General features: G+C 39.8%; 2 protein-coding genes across 5 annotated transcripts; both read right to left on the minus strand.

Moving 5' to 3' along the window:
• Positions 1 to 1,092: 1,092 nt before the first annotated feature.
• Positions 1,093 to 15,794, minus strand: LOC109993786 (glycoprotein-N-acetylgalactosamine 3-beta-galactosyltransferase 1-B-like). Of its 4 annotated transcripts, none has more exons than XM_065954957.1 (5): positions 10,610 to 11,680; positions 9,829 to 10,099; positions 8,469 to 9,133; positions 7,926 to 8,187; positions 1,093 to 1,127 (listed from the first exon to the last, which is right to left on the minus strand). In XM_065954957.1, exons 2-5 carry the CDS (start codon positions 10,052 to 10,054, stop codon positions 1,108 to 1,110), a joined length of 1,173 nt encoding a protein of 390 aa, XP_065811029.1. In that variant the 5' UTR covers positions 10,055 to 10,099; positions 10,610 to 11,680; the 3' UTR covers positions 1,093 to 1,107. The 4 variants fall into 4 exon arrangements, with proteins under 4 accessions (XP_065811029.1, XP_065811027.1, XP_065811026.1 ...); XM_065954955.1 differs by lacking the exons at positions 1,093 to 1,127; positions 10,610 to 11,680 and adding exons at positions 5,636 to 7,362; positions 15,656 to 15,794; XM_065954954.1 differs by lacking the exon at positions 1,093 to 1,127 and adding an exon at positions 5,636 to 7,362 and having other exon boundaries at positions 10,610 to 11,684.
• Positions 14,526 to 20,163, minus strand: LOC109976825 (glycoprotein-N-acetylgalactosamine 3-beta-galactosyltransferase 1-B). Its single transcript, XM_020626802.3, has 4 exons — positions 19,155 to 20,163; positions 17,831 to 18,101; positions 16,320 to 16,984; positions 14,526 to 15,957 (listed from the first exon to the last, which is right to left on the minus strand). The coding sequence occupies exons 2-4, from the start codon at positions 18,054 to 18,056 to the stop codon at positions 15,664 to 15,666; spliced, it is 1,185 nt and encodes a 394-aa protein (XP_020482458.2). The 5' UTR covers positions 18,057 to 18,101; positions 19,155 to 20,163; the 3' UTR covers positions 14,526 to 15,663.
• Positions 20,164 to 20,178: the final 15 nt, after the last annotated feature.

The raw sequence follows: 20,178 nt of genomic DNA on the forward strand, positions 1-20,178 counted from the left end.
ATGTAAACACGGTCGACAACTAAACAGCTAGTGGGACTCACGCTTCTCAGTCATGACTCAGAGAGACATTTATAGAGGAAATACTTGATTTATATGTATGCGTAAAATGTTGCACATTCTTCCTTTATTGTGTCACTGTTTGTGTGTTGTGTGAAATAATCAAAAGTAAAGTGATGTAAACCAAAGCATTTAGGCCTCAAGAGGAATTTCTTGTGGTAGTTTCAGGGTGAGTCTTAAATCTACAGTGTCAAGGAGAAAACTCCTTGTGGAAACCTGTAAGTTTTTTTCCCAAAGTGGTATGTAAACTCAAATCTAAACATTGTATGGTTTAAAAAAATCCATATTGTATATTCTAATAGCTGACAAGTAAGTGAGGAAAATACTTCTATGTATTCCTTATATCCCTATGTATGTACACAGTATAAAGTTTAACAGGACAAAGGACTGTCATATAAGTCATGCATGACATCACGGCAGTCATTAGTAATTAAATAGTCTTGTTTGCCATCTATCATCATCCTAAAAGGACTAAAAAACTATGCCGCTTGTAGACAAACCCAAAAATGATGTCTAGAGGATCTTGTGAAATCTACTTCCAAAGTGCAGGAAAAGGTAATATATTTTATCTATTAATATATCTATTCAGTAAAAAAAACAACTTTAACATGAGAGTCAACAATACAATTCTGTGTTATATAAATAAGTACAGAAAAGCTGAAATTTTTATCTAGTGGTAGTTCAAATTTGGTGAAAGATGTGGTCACATTGAATCCTTACAACAACACACAAACCTAGTAAAGGTCATACTCTGAAGAATTAAACATGAACATCTATAAGTATCAGCTCCTATATGGTTTACCTGGATGATGAGGATGCTCCAGATTGAAAAGGGCAGACCTTTCCTCTTTCCATATCTTAATTTCTTCCTTGAGCTGTTCCTTGTAACCCTGGAGTTTGTTGAGGTTGGTTGCCTGCAGTGATGAAGTCTTCTGAAACCATTCCTGCCGCAGGAAAACGTACAGTGTCAAGGTTCCCAACATGAAACCAGCGTAGAAGGAGAATCGGTATTTGGGAGTTTTCATGCTGGCCCAGATGCCTCGCTGTGGGTCATTTCAACTCGACTGCCGCTGAAAAAGACAGGAGAGACAGAACGTAGAAGAAACTAGTTTAATTGAAGGAGCCCCACAGAGGAGCTGTACACTACCCGTCTCGTTACTGTGCTCGTGAGTGTGAGTATGTTACATGAGTCACAATTCACTGAAGGTGTGCTTAGCGCAAATAAAAACGCTAATCAAATTATCTGGGTAACACCATAATAACCATCATCTACATAAAATGTTTTTCTCATAGTCCACTGCACAGCTCCTACATTGCACCTTTTATACATTTTGGGGTTTTTTTTATTTTTTTTATATTTTATATCTTACATTTTTAAATTCTATTTTATATATTGTAATAGCTTCTTATACTGTATTAAGTACAGTATAAGAAGTATGTGTAAATGTACTTGGCAATAAAACCCGATTCTGATTCTGATACTGATTCTAAGGGTAAAGATAGTTAAAGGGATACTTCAACCTTTGAAACATGAATCTGTATTGAAATTGGGTCATATATGTAGTAGAAATGTTAAATAAATTTTGAAGTTGGTGCCTTCTTGACCAAGAAAAGGCAGACAGTGTCTATTTGGATGAAAGACAACAACTCCAGCGCATTTCTTTTCAGCGCACAAATGCTTCATGCCGACACTCCCAAGTGCACAGTCAACGCTTTTCTGCCCGGAAAAAACGCTAAGTGTACAGAGTACATGGTGCCTTAGTTGGCAAATTCATTAAGTAGATGACGCAAAATGACGTTTTTTGCGTCCCTGACCGTACATGTGGCTCTGAAGATGGACAAACTCATTCAAGATCGACACTGCTTTCTTTAAAATATCTTTCCGAACAAAACAGCAGACTCGTAGCTGAAGCAGTCAGCTCAGTGAAGATCTGAAACATGCAACACGACGACGTGATCTGGGACTCTTTCACATGCTGAACCCCAGCATTCTAGTTCATTCTAGTAGCATATACTAGTTGAATACGTCAAACTTCAATTAGATTGAGATTTAGTACAAGGTCAAATTTTAAATATCTGAAGGGGCGGCTGTTAAAAATCTCAAGCCTAAAGCTTCACTGAGACTGCAGTAGGTGGAGTCAATCAGTGTAGGGAGGAGTTTGCAGGTGATTTAAGGGCCAGGTGTAGCCGCTTCAACTCTTTGTCTGCTCATGCTGCCACTGCACTCCAGTAAGTTTTTTTGAATTGTTTGTTCGATGAATTGTTTAGTTTTTGAGTGAATCTGTAACATAAAATGTATCTTTAATGAAGCTTTGTAGGTTTATGTTCAAAAGCAACTAATTCCCGTGTATGGTCAATGTACAGAATAAAAAGGGACACTGAAGCCGACAAATGTTTGTATCAACCTTAAAGACAGCTCAAACTTTGAGTACACCTCTTATTTAAATGTAGAATGTGTAATAATTTATGTTTACAGAATAGGAATTTCGATAAAGGCCCTATTTCCTTGTTTGACCTAATGGATGCATAAATATTGTAAGTTTTTAATTCACCCTCTTCGATTAATTCATGTCTGAAGTTTGTGTGGACCATAATGAATTTCCTTTTGTTTATTGTACAGAAAATCTTCTGTCCACCCCTCTACTTGACCTTGTACCAAATAAATGGTTAAGTGGCTTTGGATCCCTGTGTTTGAATGTTCACACCAACTAGAGGTTCAATGGGCTATAATCAAGACACTCACTGAGACTAATTAAAAATAGTTAGTATTTTTACAACCATTTTAACCAGATTCACCCAACACCGATACAACATCCCAAGGAGGAAGGAGGTGCAACTCCCATTAGTGAAGAATTTGTGCTCCATGGATAGCAATCTGTACAAGCCACGTTACTGTCCCTCGCCCAAGCAGCTGTGCCAGCATGCTTCAAAGCCACCTCCATTGTCCCAGTGCCGAAACACTCCAGCCCGACAGGCCTGAACGACTACCGCCCTGTGGCACTCACACCCATCATAATGAAGTGCTTTGAGCGGCTGGTCCTAGCACACCTGAAAAACTGCCTCCCACCCACACTGGACCCATTCCAGTTTGCCTACCGCAGCAATAGGAGTACAGAGGATGCAGTCTCCACTGCGTTGCACTCTGTGCTCACTCATCTGGACAATAACAACAGATACGCACGAATGCTGTTTGTTGATTTTAGCTCAGCATTCAACTCTGTCATCCCCTCCAAGCTGAACACTAAACTCGGAGACCTGGGCTTCAACTCCTCCCTCCGTCACTGGATAATGGACTTTCTGACCAACAGACCCCAGTATGTTAGGTCAGGACACACCTGCTCCACCACCATCACACTCAACACAGGCGTACCACAGGGCTGTGTGCTGAGCCCATTCCTCTACTCCCTCTTCACCCACGACTGCAGACCTGTACATGGATCCAACACCATCATCAAGTTTGCGGACGATACAGCGGTGATTGGCCTCATCAGCAACAACGATGACACGGCCTACAGGGAGGAGGTACAGCATCTGTCCGCCTGGTGTGCTGACAACAACCTGCTCCTCAGCACCAGCAAGACGAAGGAGCTCATCGTGGACTTCAGGAGAGAAAGAGGAAGCACGCACAACCCCATTCACATCAACGGGATGGCTGTTGAACGTGTCTCCAGCTTCAAGTTCCTGGGGACCCACATCACAGAGGACCTCTCCTGGTCCACTAACACCTCCAGTCTGGTTAAGAAGGCTCATCAACGACTCTTTTTTCCTGAGGACACTGAAGAGACACCACCTGTCTTCAGCTGTACTGATGAACTTCTACCGCTGTGTGATCGAGAGCATCCTGACCAGCAGTGTCTCAGTCTGGTACGGAAACTGCTCTGTCGCAGACCGTAAGGCGCTACAGCGGGTGGTAAAAACCGCCCAGCGCATCACAAGGTGTCCACTTCCTGCCATTGAGGATGTCCAAAGAACACGCTGTCTGCGACGAGCTCATGGCATCCTTAAAGACTCCTCCCACCCTGCCCACAGACTGTTTACCCTCCTGCCCTCCGGCAGGCGCTTCAGAAGCCTCCGGACCAGAACCAGCAGACTGAGGAACAGCTTTTTCCCCAGAGCTGTTTCTCTACTGAACTCTACCCCCCGAACTCTGAACTCTGTCTCTCTCTCTCTCTCTCCCTCTCTCTCTCCGCACCCTGCTGACCCCCCTTTCCCCTCCATATCACCTCACACCCATCATCCCCCCACCACTCCTCCTGGTCACACACACACATCTCTCATCCATCTGTATTATTGTATTATAGTATGTTCATATTCTTTAAATTATCTGTAAACTTGTATAACATGCTCACTGCATCTTAATCTGTATATTATTAGTATAGCATGCTCACTGCATCTTATTCTGTATATTATTAGTATAGCATGCTCACTGCACCTTAATCTGTATATTATTAGTATAGCATGCTCACTGCATCTTAATCTGTATATTATAATCCTAAAAACACACTTATTTTGTAGCATTACTTATTTATAGCATTTATTTATATTTATTGCATCCCATTAATCCAGCCATCCAGATTTACCTAATAATTCACTTTTTTTGTCTACATCTGTAAATTTTGCAATTACTGTACATAGCACAGAATTACTGTACATAGCACAGACTCTTGCACTCAATTACTGTACATAGCACAGACTCTTGCACTTTCTGCTTATTTGCACTTCTGGTGAGATGCCAAACCTCATTTCGTTACTCTATACTTGTATATGTGTAATGACAATAAAGTTGAATCTCATCTCATCTCAACTACTGGAGGCTAACTCCAGATAGACTGTAGCCCAGGGACAGTGATGAACAGTGCACTTAATCCTAAATGTTTGGGTGTCTAACCGTAACCCTAAGGGGTACTTTAGTATTAAGCTGAGGCTGCGCTTATAGAGCCTTCCATTGGATCACGGTCCCATCAACATTGAATCCCTCTCCCTTTCCAGTTGATCATGCATCAGGGGAGGAAGTAGTGGGTGCAGTGTTGATTATTAACTCTGTGTCCTTATTGATTCAATGACTCAGTGGTAGTATTTTCTTGTATGATTGACTGAAAAGTGTGTTTTGTTTTAAATGTTGAGAAACACCACTTTGATAATCATGACTGTGTTGAATTGGGCTACTAGGTATTTGGTGCTTATCAGCTCGTTATTAAGCAAGCCCTAATATCAACCACAGCTTTTTTGTAATTATCTGTGCACTACACAGATGGGATGTACCCTCGGACTGCTCAGAGGATAAAGTAGAGTGAACACGTCAGTGCTTTATATCCTCTTTATATAGAGCATACAGGCTACAGTATTCTCCCACATCACTTCTCAGATCTTCCTCCTCTCTTCTCTGATGAGCAGTAAGAGCTTTGGAGTAATCTTATTAAATGATCACAGCTATTATATCATCTAGAGAAATATGTTTCAAGTTATGTAATGAAAAAAATGGAAGCCATATTAAACCATGTATAAATACTTACAAAGTCTTTTGTACGGTCACTTGAAAATGATCTGACATAACTATGCAATATCAGTTAAACAAATGTACAATAAAATACTTTATTTATAGTGATCAAAGTACCATTCAGTGAAAACAATGCTGCACACCAATAATGTGTGCTCACATACTCACACAAACTCATTTACACACTCAAGGGTATTGACTGAATTGACATTGATAGGAACATAAATATACTTCAATATAAATACACACTGTACACCTTTCCCTTTAATAAAATTAGAATGGGCTTGTGAGGACTTGGTGTGTTTATCTCTAGAATAAGAAACCACTTTTAGGAGTTTTGGGCCTCAGAACTTTTATGCGCAGCTTGTAAGAATCAGCAGTCATTTGCAAACTAAAACGTTCAACCACTGAATCCTGTCAGATGTCTAAAGCTGGTTTCTTGTATTTGGTAATTACTAGATCTTTCACAATATTAGGTTTCTGTTTGGTTACAAAGTAGGTTTCAACAATGTTTAAGTATACATAATATAATAGCAACAAAAGGAAAAAGCTCTGACCCACACATTCTTCTAAAATCAAACATGATAGTAAATAAAATATCAGAAAATCTCTTCTTCTGATTAAAATAAAAACACCACAAACCCACCATCCACTGGCTGTCCCAGAGCTAAGATTTAAAACATGGAAGGGTTCAGTATAGTTTAAGCTGATCTGAAAGCATCCATCTCCTTAAGGTGAAGTCACAGTGCAAAGTCATCCATGTAGCAGGAGGCTCATTTAGTCTCAGTTCAGAAGGCACAAGCTAAAAGTCATCTGATGCAAGGAGCTGTGAAGTGTGTGTGCCAGGGCCTTTACTTCCAGGAGATTGTGTTTTATTACAAACGTGTCCTATTACTGGGTGTGTCAGTAAATACTCTAACACTGGAGTACTGTGATGTGTTGTAAACTGTATTTAGTTTAAAAACACTTCATTGGATAGGACAGCCGGGAGGAGACATGACATGCAGCACAGGGCTGAGTCCAGACCCGAACCCCACGGCCGCTGCCCTGAGGACCACCGCCTCCACACATGGGGCCCGCATCACAACCTCTATAGGCTATCGGCGCCCCAACAAGGCGATTTTTATTCTTTTGCTTGGACTTCACAAAAAGTATGATGAAATTAGATTAAGAAAAAAAAAATACACTGCCATAGAATGGACTGAATGGTAAGCCCACTGCATCATGACAAGAAATCTATCACCACAGTCTGGAAGCCTAACTAATGATCAGAGGCATATTCAAATGAACAAAAAGATGGAGAACAGAGAGACTAATGAGAGATACAAAGATTCACTTCATTATTGCTAAGATAGAAAGTAGACTAACAGTTATGGGTCTGTCTTAAATCCTGTATCACATCTTGAGAAAATCTTTAGCTTTACTGATTTTGTAGGTTTTCCTGACACTGGTTTAAGGTTGCAAGATCATGTCTGAAATTTGAGTCAAAACAATCGATAGACCTGAATGCTTTTTTTTGTACTTTCAAGAAGACATTAACATTAAGCAGAGTTTTACTGCTTTATTTTCTTTGCTGCTCCCCTCAGTTGTCAGTATCTTTTGTTTCCACTGTTGCATTTATACATGTTGTAGTTATGTTACCATGGAAAAGGTCACCATAATGGAACACTCCTCTTCCTCCTGCATGTGATACTCCACGACGCCCCCTTATCTAAACCAAACCGAGTCTTTTGAGTTGAGTGAGCGAGGCCAACAAAAAAAATCACCTGTTGTAAGGTTCATCAGTGAAAAGAAAGTTCCTGAAAGTCCTGAAATAATATAGAAAACGTCAAGAGTTCATGAGTGAAACGGGCTTATGTGTGAATGAAACAAAAGAACTCTAGCAAGTTACATCGCTTTACAGGGTGGTCCATCAAGTTTGGTGGGTTTGACATAGTTTAAAAATACTTTTTTAAAAACCTGTTAAATCAATTTTGTCAGATTTGTAGAAAACTTAGTTCTTATAGAAAATTGATACTTTAAAAAAAAGTGCTTCACTTATTTTCAAATGACTGAAGCTAACAGAAAGCAGTTCCCACTTTTTTAAAAGACACTGTCTTATAGCTAAACCAAACAAACCTGATAATCAAGAATTAAAGTCCTGAAGGAATTCTTTAGTAAAAGTAGGAGTGCCTCAGCTGAGAAATACGAGTGAAATGTTTCCCTCGATGAGCCAAGAACAACAAAATGAATTAACAAACTCAGAAGGTGTGTGAAGGAAACTTATTAGGTAGAGTGTTTAAATGTTTGTTAATTCATAAACACTCTACCTAATAAGTTTCCTTCACACACCTTCTGATTTACCCTGATGGAGCAGCAGGAGGGTCTTTACCAGCTGCTTGAGGGGGATCTGCATTCTGTCTTTTGTCAGTCCTGGATTGATCCTCCCCATCTCCTCGCCTGTTTTTCTGAGGAGCTGGTCTGTTTTTCACTTCCACAGATTTCTCAATACCATAGCCAAGTGGAGCAGGCAGCTGGTAACGGTAACTGTATCCAAAGGCACGCAGGTGATAGGTGTAGTACTCCATTAAATACATTTGTAAAGGAACAACATAGTGGAATGACACTGAAAGGTCCGAGCAGCAGTTTGGACCCTGAGGGTGGAAAAAACAGAACATGACGTCATGCTACAAAGTACAGACTTCAAAGGGTCACATTTTATTTCACTCCCTAAGGGTTTGAATAATTATCACAGTTTCATGCCTATGAGAGAGTACATAACATAAAGCAAATAGTATCCAGTAGTAGCAGCAGTGTTTCATTATAGTTAACCTTTCACTGTGGTTTAGATTGTGACTAAATTAAGAAGACTAACAAAAAGCTTGATACCAGTTAAGGGCCTCATCAAAAGAAACATGATGTTAACTGAACTTGCCTCTGAGATGGGGTGGTAGCAGTAGCTCCAATACCAGAAGCTCTTTGGTAACTTATGTGTCAGGTGCTGCTCAGGGCGAAGTGGATGAAATGTCTCCCTTTGCATACTGTCTCTGGAGTCCCCAGCCAACACCCCAACTTTCTCCATGCAGCGTCCCATTTCAAGATCCTCTGTAGAGGAAGTGTGAGTGCACACATTGGTTTTAAATCCTCCTACAAATCTTCGCAGAGCTTCTTTGCTCAACACATAGCCTGCACCACCACTCATGTAGCCCTGCTTTACGTAGGGCTTAAATCTTCGGCCAAAGTAAACTGGTTCCTCGGGTGTGTGGTTGGCGAGAACTAAACGCAGGTTATCTACAATAACATAGGTGTCGTCATCTGCCTTGAGGAACCAATCTGCCTCGTTGATGTGATGCTCGTAGACATAATGGAATGCCTTGATTGTTTTCCAGTACAACTGATCCCGACCCTCCTTTGTGCCTAAGCCCACCGTGGGAAAGTCGGGGTCGTCCACAGAGCTCATGAAAATCACAATATTACAGTGGCGACTCCAAGTAGACTTCACATGGCGAGTCTTCTCCTCCAGGTTGTTTGGTGCAGTCATCACCCAGCAAAGAATACGGACCTTTTTGTACAGCTCATCAGCCATGCGGCCGTCCTCTCCTGATTTGGGAAAACAGGTGCATAGGAGAGCAACGTGTCCATCAAAAAGTTAAAGGTAAACTTCAGCACATTATCTAACTGGCAAACAAACATTTATTGGCAAAGTTTCGGTACTAGACCTTCATCAGGCAAAAATGTTGTCAAAATGGGCATGTCATCTGAAACAGCAAGTGGCTACAGGCCTGCATCATAATTATGCTCTGAATCATCAAATTAATTGAGAGCACACACACACAAAAATCTTTTGATCGTTTGATCAGTTGCATCGTTTCTGATTTTTTGTTTTGATCTTGGTTTGTCTATTGGGATCTTTATTTTCCCCTGAACTGAATTTAGGGCTTTTGGCAGTTTTTTCAATCTTTTCAGTATAGACCTTCAACTTTTTGCCCGATGAAGGTCTATACCGAAACAGTGTCAATAAATGTTTGTTTGCAAGTTACACAGTGTCCAAGAGTTTACCTTTAAGATAAACATTTGGGGAAAGTGGTCACACTGAATCCTTACAACACACAAACCTACAGAAGCACATTGCATTCACCAAAGAAAATAATTTGACACCTTGTAATTATGAGAAAAGAATGTGTCTATTTTTTTTTTTATTTGGTGAATGCAATGTGCTTCCGTACAAACCTAGTTAAAACATGCTCTGAATTATTCAACTTGAACCTCTAAAAGGCTGTTTCCTAATGGCGAACCTGTATGAAGAGGATGCTCCAGATTGAAAAGGGCAGACCTTTCCTTTCTCCATTTCTTAATTTCTTTCTCGAGCTGTTCTTGGTCATCGCTGACTTTGTTCAGGTTTGTTCCATGCTGTGATAACAAAGTGCTCTCAAACCGCACCTGCTGCAGGAAAACATACAGCGTGATGGTTCCCACCAGGAAACCAGCGTAGAAGGAGAATTGGTATTTGGGGGCTTTCATGCTGCACCAGATGCCTCGCTGTGGGTCGTTTCAACTCAACTGCAGCTGAAAAAGACAGGAGAGACAGAACGCAGAAGAAAAGAGTTTAATTAAAGGAGCCCCAGAGAGGAGCTGTAGACTACACATCCCATTACTGTGCCTATGTTACATGTGTGACATTTAATTGAAGGTGTGGTTAGAGCAAATGGAAACGCTAGTCAAACTATCTTGATGGTATAAAAAACAATAATTATATACAGATACAGTGGACCACTATATATCATTGGACAGACTTGAGAACTATTGTGGCATCTCAGGTCATATTTAATGATTGCAGATGTGCATCAGATGTGAACTACATATCTCAAATTCTTTACAATGATGAAGATGTGCATTTTGAATAGGCATAACCCGACTTGTGGGTCATGGCACAGGACGGAAGGAGTCAGAAGTTATCAAAGAAAATTATTAATTTATGATAAAACAAGTTAAATTAATGCTCAATAACAAAGAGTTATGAGGTGTGTTTAATCTGTATCATCAGTGTGGATGTATGTGAAAGCAGAGTGCACTTACATCAAGAACTAAAGCAACAACAAGCTTCAGTCGGGCTGAGGGGGAATGAGGGAAACCAGCAGACAAGAGTGCACCGGGCCAAGGTGCAGCTGACACTGTTGGTGAGCCTACAGCTAGGACACACACACACACACACACAAAAGAAAGACAGACAGACAGACAGACAGACAGCAGCAAGCCAAAGTCTCCCAGTGGCCAGTTGGCAAGGTCGTCACTGAATGTAAATAAGTTGTGTAGAGTGCATTAAAAAAGTATCAAAATTAATGTTGATAATCCACAAGATTCTCTGTGAGCAAATGTACCTCCTTTCAGGCTTTGTAAGAGCTGTTATGTGTAACTCCCTATTTAAAGTGTCTATCATTTGAGACTCTCTCTCCACCCAGCTCTGCATTTAAGGTGTGGTTATAGAGCAAGTAAAGAAGGCGGTGTAGCTCACAATAATTAGCAGACCAAGGTGGAGCCACTCCAGCAAACAGCTGGCTTGGTTTTAAATCACTGCCACCTCTGCGAACTGTGAGCCCGGACTAAAGAGACTGATAGTATGGTATGTTGTTGAAGACTTGCTTCCCATACCAACTGTTGAATCTGTTGTCTTCAGAGAACTAATTAGCTAATAACTACGTATTGAAATGGCTACCATGTTATACTAAATGTGTTAGTTGCTTCTTCTCACACTGCCAAAGCAACACTTTTTTTTGATAATTATATTCCTGTTTCTTGAGCTGTTGTAACAAAAAGAAATTCCCCCATGGGGGATCAATAAAGTTTATCAAAAAAGTTTAAAGTTTATTTTTTAAATAATGTGCACATTCAAGTATCTAGTAACAATTTTAATGCAGTAACTAATTAGTTACTCAGTTACTTTTTTATATAACTACTAACTGTAATTAGTTCTGATTTACAACTTGTCCAACACTGCTGTTGATAATTCTGTGAACAGGAATATCTGCCTCTATTCTCTCTCCCAAGAAAAAACAATAAAGCTCAATCTCATAATTGAGATCTGAATCAAGGAGAACTTCATGGACAAAGGCTAGATTTGTACCACTTCCCTTCAACCATCCAGTCTTAACCATAAAAGTTGAATGTAGCAGGTAGTCAAATGCCCCCTTTTAACCACCGTAGCTCCAGGTCCACACCAGCGCCTCCTGCTTCCGCAATGCCACTTATTCATCCCGGTATATAAACAGCCAGTTATGGTTCTCATATGCGGTAGCTTTTTCTGTTTTTTCCCCTTCCTTTGTTGTTGCTGCTTTTCATTGTGGTTTTGGTGCAATGCTTTTTGAAACGTGCCGTGGCGAGTCAGTGAGATTGCGCATTCGTGTCACACATAAGATATAGACTGTTATTATTATTATTATAATTATTATAAAGAATATATTATCTTGCCATGCCTCAGGTCCTGTTTTCGACCTGTTTCGGGCAGATGAGGGTTGGCTGCACTGAACTTTGAGGTTGAGCTCAACATGTTATTGTAAAAGGTACACTGATCTAAACTTGTATTTTTGTTTTGTTTGTTTGTGCACGTGGCAGCGCAGCATTTAATGCTGTAATATCGTTCTTTTTAGATGATTTGCCACTTGTTAGGTGTTTTATTTACCTTTCCCTCTTTTGTTTTCCTTAGCCTTATTCAGCCTTGTTTAAATCTTTTGCATTGTTTGGGCAACATTTGTTTTCATTCAAAATGTACTTATTTAGCTTATTTCCCTTTTGTCCCCCTACTCCTGTGTGTGTGTGTGTGTGTGTGTGTGTGTGTGTGTGTGTGTGTGTGTGTGTGTGTGTGTGTGTGTGTGTGTGTGTGTGTGTGTGTGTGTGTGTGTACACACACCAGGACAGGTAAAACGCTGGTCCGCCACAATCAGTTTTATTATTAAGTCAGCCAGTTTATCATTGTAGCGCAGATTTCTCCTGTTTTATATAAATATTGTTGAGGGTAAATTATTGTCTCTTTTGTTTTCAACTTCGACATTCGATCAATTGCTGTTTTATTATTGTAAAAAATAAAATAGTTTTATTAAGCTAAGCTCTTGTGTCCTTTTCTTTCTGTCAAATGCATCCTCTTATTGGACTGTTAAGCCACCTCCTATGGGTTTAAAGGAAACCTAACCCCCTAACCCTAACCCTAAGGGGGGTTTGCCCTGCAGCCTCAGGTCAAACCTCTCCTATTTTAGATATTTGGTTGACATATGGGGGATCTGGCCTCACACTAGAGGATGTTGGGAACTTTTTAACCACTTTGGATATTAAAGTATTTTTTTAAGAAGACATATAGTAATGCTCTACTCCACAAAACTAGCCACCATCCTAAACACGCCTATGCTGGACTGGTAAAGTCTCAGTTGCTGACATTTTATAAAATATGTGTCAACAAAGAGGACTTTAAACAGGCCACGAAAACGCTGTTCTCAGTGTTGGCCACCAGAGGGTATTCCCGCATTCCAGGAGACAAAACCCCAATTGATTTCCTCAATTTTGCCCTCTGTCTCCGCATACTCTTCAACAGCTGTTAACTTGGTCGTAGTGATTAACTATAATTTCCAAAACATCTTAGGAGAAAACAAAATTTTATGAGACCACAGGATCATTGCAGCATTCAGAAAAAACAGGAACCTGAAAGATTACCTAAGGCAAGAGTCCTACAAATCATAACAAATCCAAACAGCAAATGTTTGTCAAATATCATCCACGAATACATCAGGAAGAACATCTACAGCCAGATGTATCCGCCTCAAAGTCATTTAACTTCCTCTTAAAAGCCTCCTGTGAGAGAAGTTCATTACGTTTCAGCTCTTTTTGTAATTCGTTCCAATTAAAGGGAGCAGCAAACTGAAAGGCCTTTTTCCCCAGTTCAGTTCTGACTTTTGGAACAGACAGCAAGAAAAGATCTTGAGATCAAAGATTATAAGACCCTGTATTCTTCTGACTGATGAAGGACAGAAGGTACGAAGGATGCAGACCTAAAATAGACTTGTAGATTAAAGTATGCCAATGTTTAAGTCTACGTAGGGTCAAAGAAGTCCATCCAACACGTTCATACAACAGTGATGAGTGAGGGATTTAAAATTAGTGATGAACCTCAGAGCTCCATGATACACAGTGTCCAGAGCATGTAAGCTTTGTGAGGAGGCGTGCATGTATAAAACATCAGTGTAGTCCAACACAGACATAAAAGTGGAAGCAACCAGCCTCTTCTTAGACTCAAAAGAAAGGCAGGATTTTATTCTAAAGTAGAATCCCAGTTTCAGCTTTACCCTTTTTACCAGCTACTGAATGTGAGGAGTAAAAGAAAGAGACACATCAATTAAAATGTCAAGATATCTGTAACTCGAAACAGACTCGATTTGCATCCCTTGAGAGGTGGAAATTGAAAGGAGGTTTGATGGTTTCATTTTTGCCTTAGAGAACATCATGACTTTGATTTTGTCTGCGTTTAAAACAAGTTTTAAGTCAAATTTTGTTGAACAGTGTTAAAAGCAAGTTGTAACTGTGAGAGAGCTTGGTCTGGAGTGGGTGCTGAGCAGTACATTGGACCTTGGCCAGGACAGAGTTTTGAGATGGGCCTATAGTTATTTAAAATAGTGGGGTCACCCCCTTTAAGGAGCGGAAGTACAAAGGCAGATTTCCATATTTGCGGGATAATATTGGTGGCTAGGAAGAAAAAAAATCTCAGAGCAATCACAGCAAACAACAAATAAAGAAGGATTTATTCTTGAACTGTATATTGACTTTGAAATGACACTAGCCTGCATCAGGATATTCCTTTTAAACTCTGCACTAATCCTGTTTGGAAGAGGCGATCAGAGACAGACCAACAGGTTAAGCAGTGTGCACATGACAAGTGTTGACTTATTGCACAAGTTGAGGCACTTTGACTTAGAATGATCTAATTCAGAAAAAAAAACCTCCAGATCAGAGATCCAGCTGTATCTTGGCTGTTTTAATCCAACAGTTTTTAATCACCTCAATGTAAATAAACTGGGTCTCATTGTCCTATGAGGCACATAGTTGTCCATATCCACTTTCACAACAGCAATGCACACCTCACAGTTTCCCCATGTTGTCCAGGTGGGGCAAATGTATGAACTCTAATGGTTAAATCTATTCACTTCCACTTTATCCTTCCGGCCCACTAGTAAAATAACACTGTAGCAATAAATGTGTATATAGTCTGTGTGAGCAGGTTTGATGATTGTCTGGAACATTTAGTGAAACGGAGTGGGCAGGGAGTGATGAGTCAAAACAATCGACAGATCTGAATGCTTTTTTTGCACTGTCACAAAAACATTATTAACATTGAGCAGAGTTTCACGGCTTTATTCTCTAAGCTACTCCCCTCAGTTGTCTGTATTTTTGTTTTCCACTGTCGTATTTGCTTGCTGAAATTACTTATACATGTTGTAGTTATGTTACCATGGAAAAGGTCACCATTATGGAACACTCCTCTTCCTCCTGCATGTGATACTCCATGACGCCCCCTTATCTAAACCAAACCGAGTCTTTTGAGTTGAGTGAGCGAGGCCAACAAAAAAAATCACCTGTTGTAAGGTTCATCAGTGAAAAGAAAGTTCCTGAAAGTCCTGAAATAATATAGAAAACGTCAAGAGTTCATGAGTGAAACGGGCTTATGTGTGAATGAAACAAAAGAACTCTAGAAAGTTACATCGCTTTACAGAGTGGTCCATCAAGTTTGGTGGGTTTGACATAGTTTAAAAATACTTTTTTAAAAACCTGTTAAATCAATTTTGTCAGATTTGTAGAAAACTTAGTTCTTATAGAAAATTGATACTTTAAAAAAAAGTGCTTCACTTATTTTCAAATGACTGAAGCTAACAGAAAGCAGTTCCCACTTTTTTAAAAGACACTGTCTTATAGCTCAACCAAACAAACCTGATAATCAAGAATTAAAGTCCTGAAGGAATTCTTTAGTAAAAGTAGGAGTGCCTCAGCTGAGAAATACGAGTGAAATGTTTCCCTCAATGAGCCAAGAACAACAAAATGAATTAACAAACATTTAAACACTCTACCTAATAAGTTTCCTTCACACACCTTCTGATTTACCCTGATGGAGCAGCAGGAGGGTCTTTACCAGCTGCTTGAGGGGGATCTGCATTCTGTCTTTTGTCAGTCCTGGATTGATCCTCCCCATCTCCTCGCCTGTTTTTCTGAGGAGCTGGTCTGTTTTTCACTTCCACAGATTTCTCAATACCATAGCCAAGTGGAGCAGGCGGCTGGTAATGGTAATTGTATCCAAAGGCACGCAGGTGATAGGTGTAGTACTCCATTAAATACATTTGTGAAGCACCAACATAGTGGAATGACACTGAAAGGTCCGAGCAGCAGTTTGGACCCTGAGGGTGGAAAAAACAGAACATGACGTCATGCTACAAAGTACAGACTTCAAAGGGTCACATTTTATTTCACTCCCTAAGGGTTTGAATAATTATCACAGTTTCATGCCTATGAGAGAGTACATAACATAAAGCAAATAGTATCCAGTAGTAGCAGCAGCAGTGTTTCATTATAGTTAACCTTTCACTGTGGTTTAGATTGTGACTAAATTAAGAAGACTAACAAAAAGCTTGAAAAAAAATAAAGTTTTGTAAATTTGAGCGAACAAAAAGCAAACATTATCTGATGAATATATTTACAATATTGCTTGATACCAGTTAAGGGCCTCATCAAAAGAAAACATGATGTTAACTGAACTTGCCTCTGAGATGGGGTGGTAGCAGTAGCTCCAATACCAGAAGCTCTTTGGGAACTTATGTGTCAGGTGCTGCTCAGGGACAAATGGATGAAATGTCTCCCTTTGCATACTGTCTCTGGAGTCCCCAGCCAACACCCCAACTTTCTCCATGCACCGTCCCATTTCAACATCCTCTGTAGAGGAAGCGTGAGTGCACACATTGGTTTTAAATCCTCCTACAAATCTTCGCAGAGCTTCTTTGCTCAACACATAGCCTGCACCACCACTCATGTAGCCCTGCTTTACGTAGGGCTTAAATCTTCGGCCAAAGTAAACTGGTTCCTCGGGTGTGTGGTTGGCGAGAACTAAACGCAGGTTATCTACAATAACATAGGTGTCGTCATCTGCCTTGAGGAACCAATCTGCCTCGTTGATGTGATGCTCGTAGACATAATGGAATGCCTTGATTGTTTTCCAGTACAACTGATCCCGACCCTCCTTCGTGCCTAAGCCCACCGTGGGAAAATCGGGGTCTTCCACAGAACTCATGAAAATCACAATATTACAGTGGCGACTCCAAGTAGACTTCACATGGCGAGTCTTCTTCTCCAGGTTCTTTGGTGCAGTCATCACCCAGCAAAGAATACGGACCTTTTTGTACAGCTCATCAGCCATGCGGCCGTCCTCTCCTGATTTGGGAAAACAGGTGCATAGGAGAGCAACGTGTCCATCAAAAAGTTAAAGGTAAACTTCAGCACATTATCTAACTGGCAAACAAACATTTATTGGCAAAGTTTCGGTACTAGACCTTCATCAGGCAAAAATGTTGTCAAAATGGGCATGTCATCTGAAACAGCAAGTGGCTACAGGCCTGCATCATAATTATGCTCTGAATCATCAAATTAATTGAGAGCACACACACACAAAAATCTTTTGAGCGTTTGATCATCTGCATCGTTTCTGATTTTTTGTTTTGATCTTGGTTTGTCTATTGGGATCTTTATTTTCCCCTGAACTGAATTTAGAATTGCCTATTAGGGCTTTTGGCAGTTTTTTCAATCTTTTCAGTATAGACCTTCAACTTTTTGCCCGATGAAGGTCTATACCGAAACAGTGTCAATAAATGTTTGTTTGCAAGTTACACAGTGTCCAAGAGTTTACCTTTAAGATAAACATTTGGGGAAAGTGGTCACACTGAATCCTTACAACACACAAACCTACAGAAGCACATTGCATTCACCAAAGAAAATAATTTGACACCTTGTAATTATGAGAAAAGAATGTGTCTATTTTTTTTTTAATTTGGTGAATGCAATGTGCTTCCATACAAACCTAGTTAAAACATGCTCTGAATTATTCAACTTGAACCTCTAAAAGGCTGTTTCCTAATGGCGAATTTTGATCTAGTGGTAATTAAAATTTGGTGAAAGATGTGGTCACACTGAATCCTTACAACAACACACAAACCTAGTAAAGGTTATACTCTGAAGAATTAAACGTGAACATCTATAAGGATCAGCTTTTATATGGTTTACCTGGATGATGAGGATGCTCCAGATTGAAAAGGGCAGACCCTTCCTTTCTCCATTTCTTAATTTCTTTCTCGAGCTGTTCTTGGTCATCGCTGACTTTGTTCAGGTTTGTTCCATGCTGTGATAACAAAGTGCTCTCAAACCGCACCTGCCGCAGGAAAACATACAGCGTGATGGTTCCCACCAGGAAACCAGCGTAGAAGGAGAATTGGTATTTGGGGGCTTTCATGCTGCACCAGATGCCTCGCTGTGGGTCATTTCAACTCGACTGCAGCTGAAAAAGACAGGAGAGACAGAACGCAGAAGAAAAGAGTTTAATTGAAGGAGCCCCAGAGAGGAGCTGTAGACTACACATCCCATTACTGTGCCTATGTTACATGTGTGACATTTAATTGAAGGTGTGGTTAGAGCAAATGGAAATGCTGGTCAAACTATCTTGATGGTATAAAAAACAATAATTATAATGTCATAATTCAACTATTTGCCCCTTGTATAAGTAGAGCTGTTGGGATAACTGTTATTGAATGGATACATTGCTTGCGTAAAATTTAGACTTAAAAAGTTTTAGTCTTAATTATATTTGATTTAATTAATTTTAAACTGTAAATGGGCCATGTATAATATAAAAAATATACACTATTTTTACCATTTGATGTATTGTATCGGAGTTAGCTTGCAGTATATGAATATTTAAATTCAGTGCGACGTTAGGGTTTGTCTTTATGTGGAAAGTTAATATATATTTAATCATTTACTGTAGATCACTAAGAACGAGGAAATCACATTATCATTTTATTATATGCACACAAAAGTCCACAATGTCAAATCAGTTGTTAGACAGCAAATCAGTTCTTAAATTATTTCTCTTAAGTGATCTATTTGAGCCACTGCAGTCAGGTATTTTGAGTTAATCACTTCACAGTAACTGCACTTACAAAGGTGGTGAGTTATTTGTTATTGGCTGTAGACTCAGACTCAACTTCAGTTTTATTGTTGTTGGATCTTAGTGCTGTTTTTGATACAGTGGACCACTATATATCATTGGACAGACTTGAGAACTATTGTGGCATCTCAGGTCATGTGAAATATTTAATGATGATCAGATGTGAACTACATATCTCAAATTCTTTACAATGATGAAGATGTGCATTTTGAATAGGCATAACCCGACTTGTGGGTCATGGCACAGGACGGAAGGAGTCAGAAGTTATCAAAGAAAATTATTAATTTATGATAAAACAAGTTAAATTAATGCTCAATAACAAAGAGTTATGAGGTGTGTTTAATCTGTATCATCAGTGTGGATGTGAAAGCAGAGTGCACTTACATCAAGAACTAAAGCAACAACAAGCTTCAGTCGGGCTGACAGACAGCAGCAAGCCAAAGTCTCCCAGTGGCCAGTTGGCAAGGTCGTCACTGAATGTAAATAAGTTGTGTAGAGTGCATTAAAAAAGTATCAAAATTAATGTTGATAATCCACAAGATTCTCTGTGAGCAAATGTACCTCCTTTCAGGCTTTGTAAGAGCTGTTATGTGTAACTCCCTATTTAAAGTGTCTATCATATTGAGACTCTCTCTCCACCCAGCTCTGCATTTAAAGGTGTGGTTATAGAGCAAATAAAGAAGGCGGTGCAGCTCACATTAATTAGTAGCCCAAGGTGGAGCCACTCCAGCAAACAGCTGGCTTGGTTTTAAATTACTGCCACCTCTACGATCTGTGAGCCCGGACTAAAGAGACTGATAGTATGGTATGTTGTTGAAGATTTACAACTTGTCCAACACTGCTGTTGATAATTCTGTGAACAGGAATATCTGCCTCTATTCTCTCTCCCAAGAAGAAACAATAAAGCTCAATCTCAATGCTTTTTGAAACGTGCCATGGCGAGTCAGTGAGATTGCGCATTCGTGTCACACATAAGATATAGATTGTTATTATTATTATTATTATTAATATTATTAAGAATATATTATCTTGCCATGCCTCAGGTCCTGTTTTCGACCTGTTTCGGGCAGATGAGGGTTGGCTGCACTGAACTTTGAGGTTGAGCTCAACATCTTATTGTAAAAGGTACACTGATCTAAACTTGTATTTTTGTTTTGTTTGTTTGTGCACGTGGCAGCGCAGCATTTAATGCTGTAATATCGTTCTTTTTAGATGATTTGCCACTTGTTAGGTGTTTTATTTACCTTTCCCTCTTTTGTTTTCCTTAGCCTTATTCAGCCTTATTTAAATCTTTTGCATTGTTTGGGCAACATTTGTTTTCATTCAAAATGTACTTATTTAGCTTATTTCCCTTTTGTCCCCCTACTCCTGATTGCATCGGCTAGGTGGTGTGTGTGTGTGTGTGTGT

The sequence above is a fragment of the Labrus bergylta genome, chromosome 5, assembly GCF_963930695.1.
Source record: "Labrus bergylta chromosome 5, fLabBer1.1, whole genome shotgun sequence".
Taxonomy (NCBI): domain Eukaryota; kingdom Metazoa; phylum Chordata; class Actinopteri; order Labriformes; family Labridae; genus Labrus; species Labrus bergylta.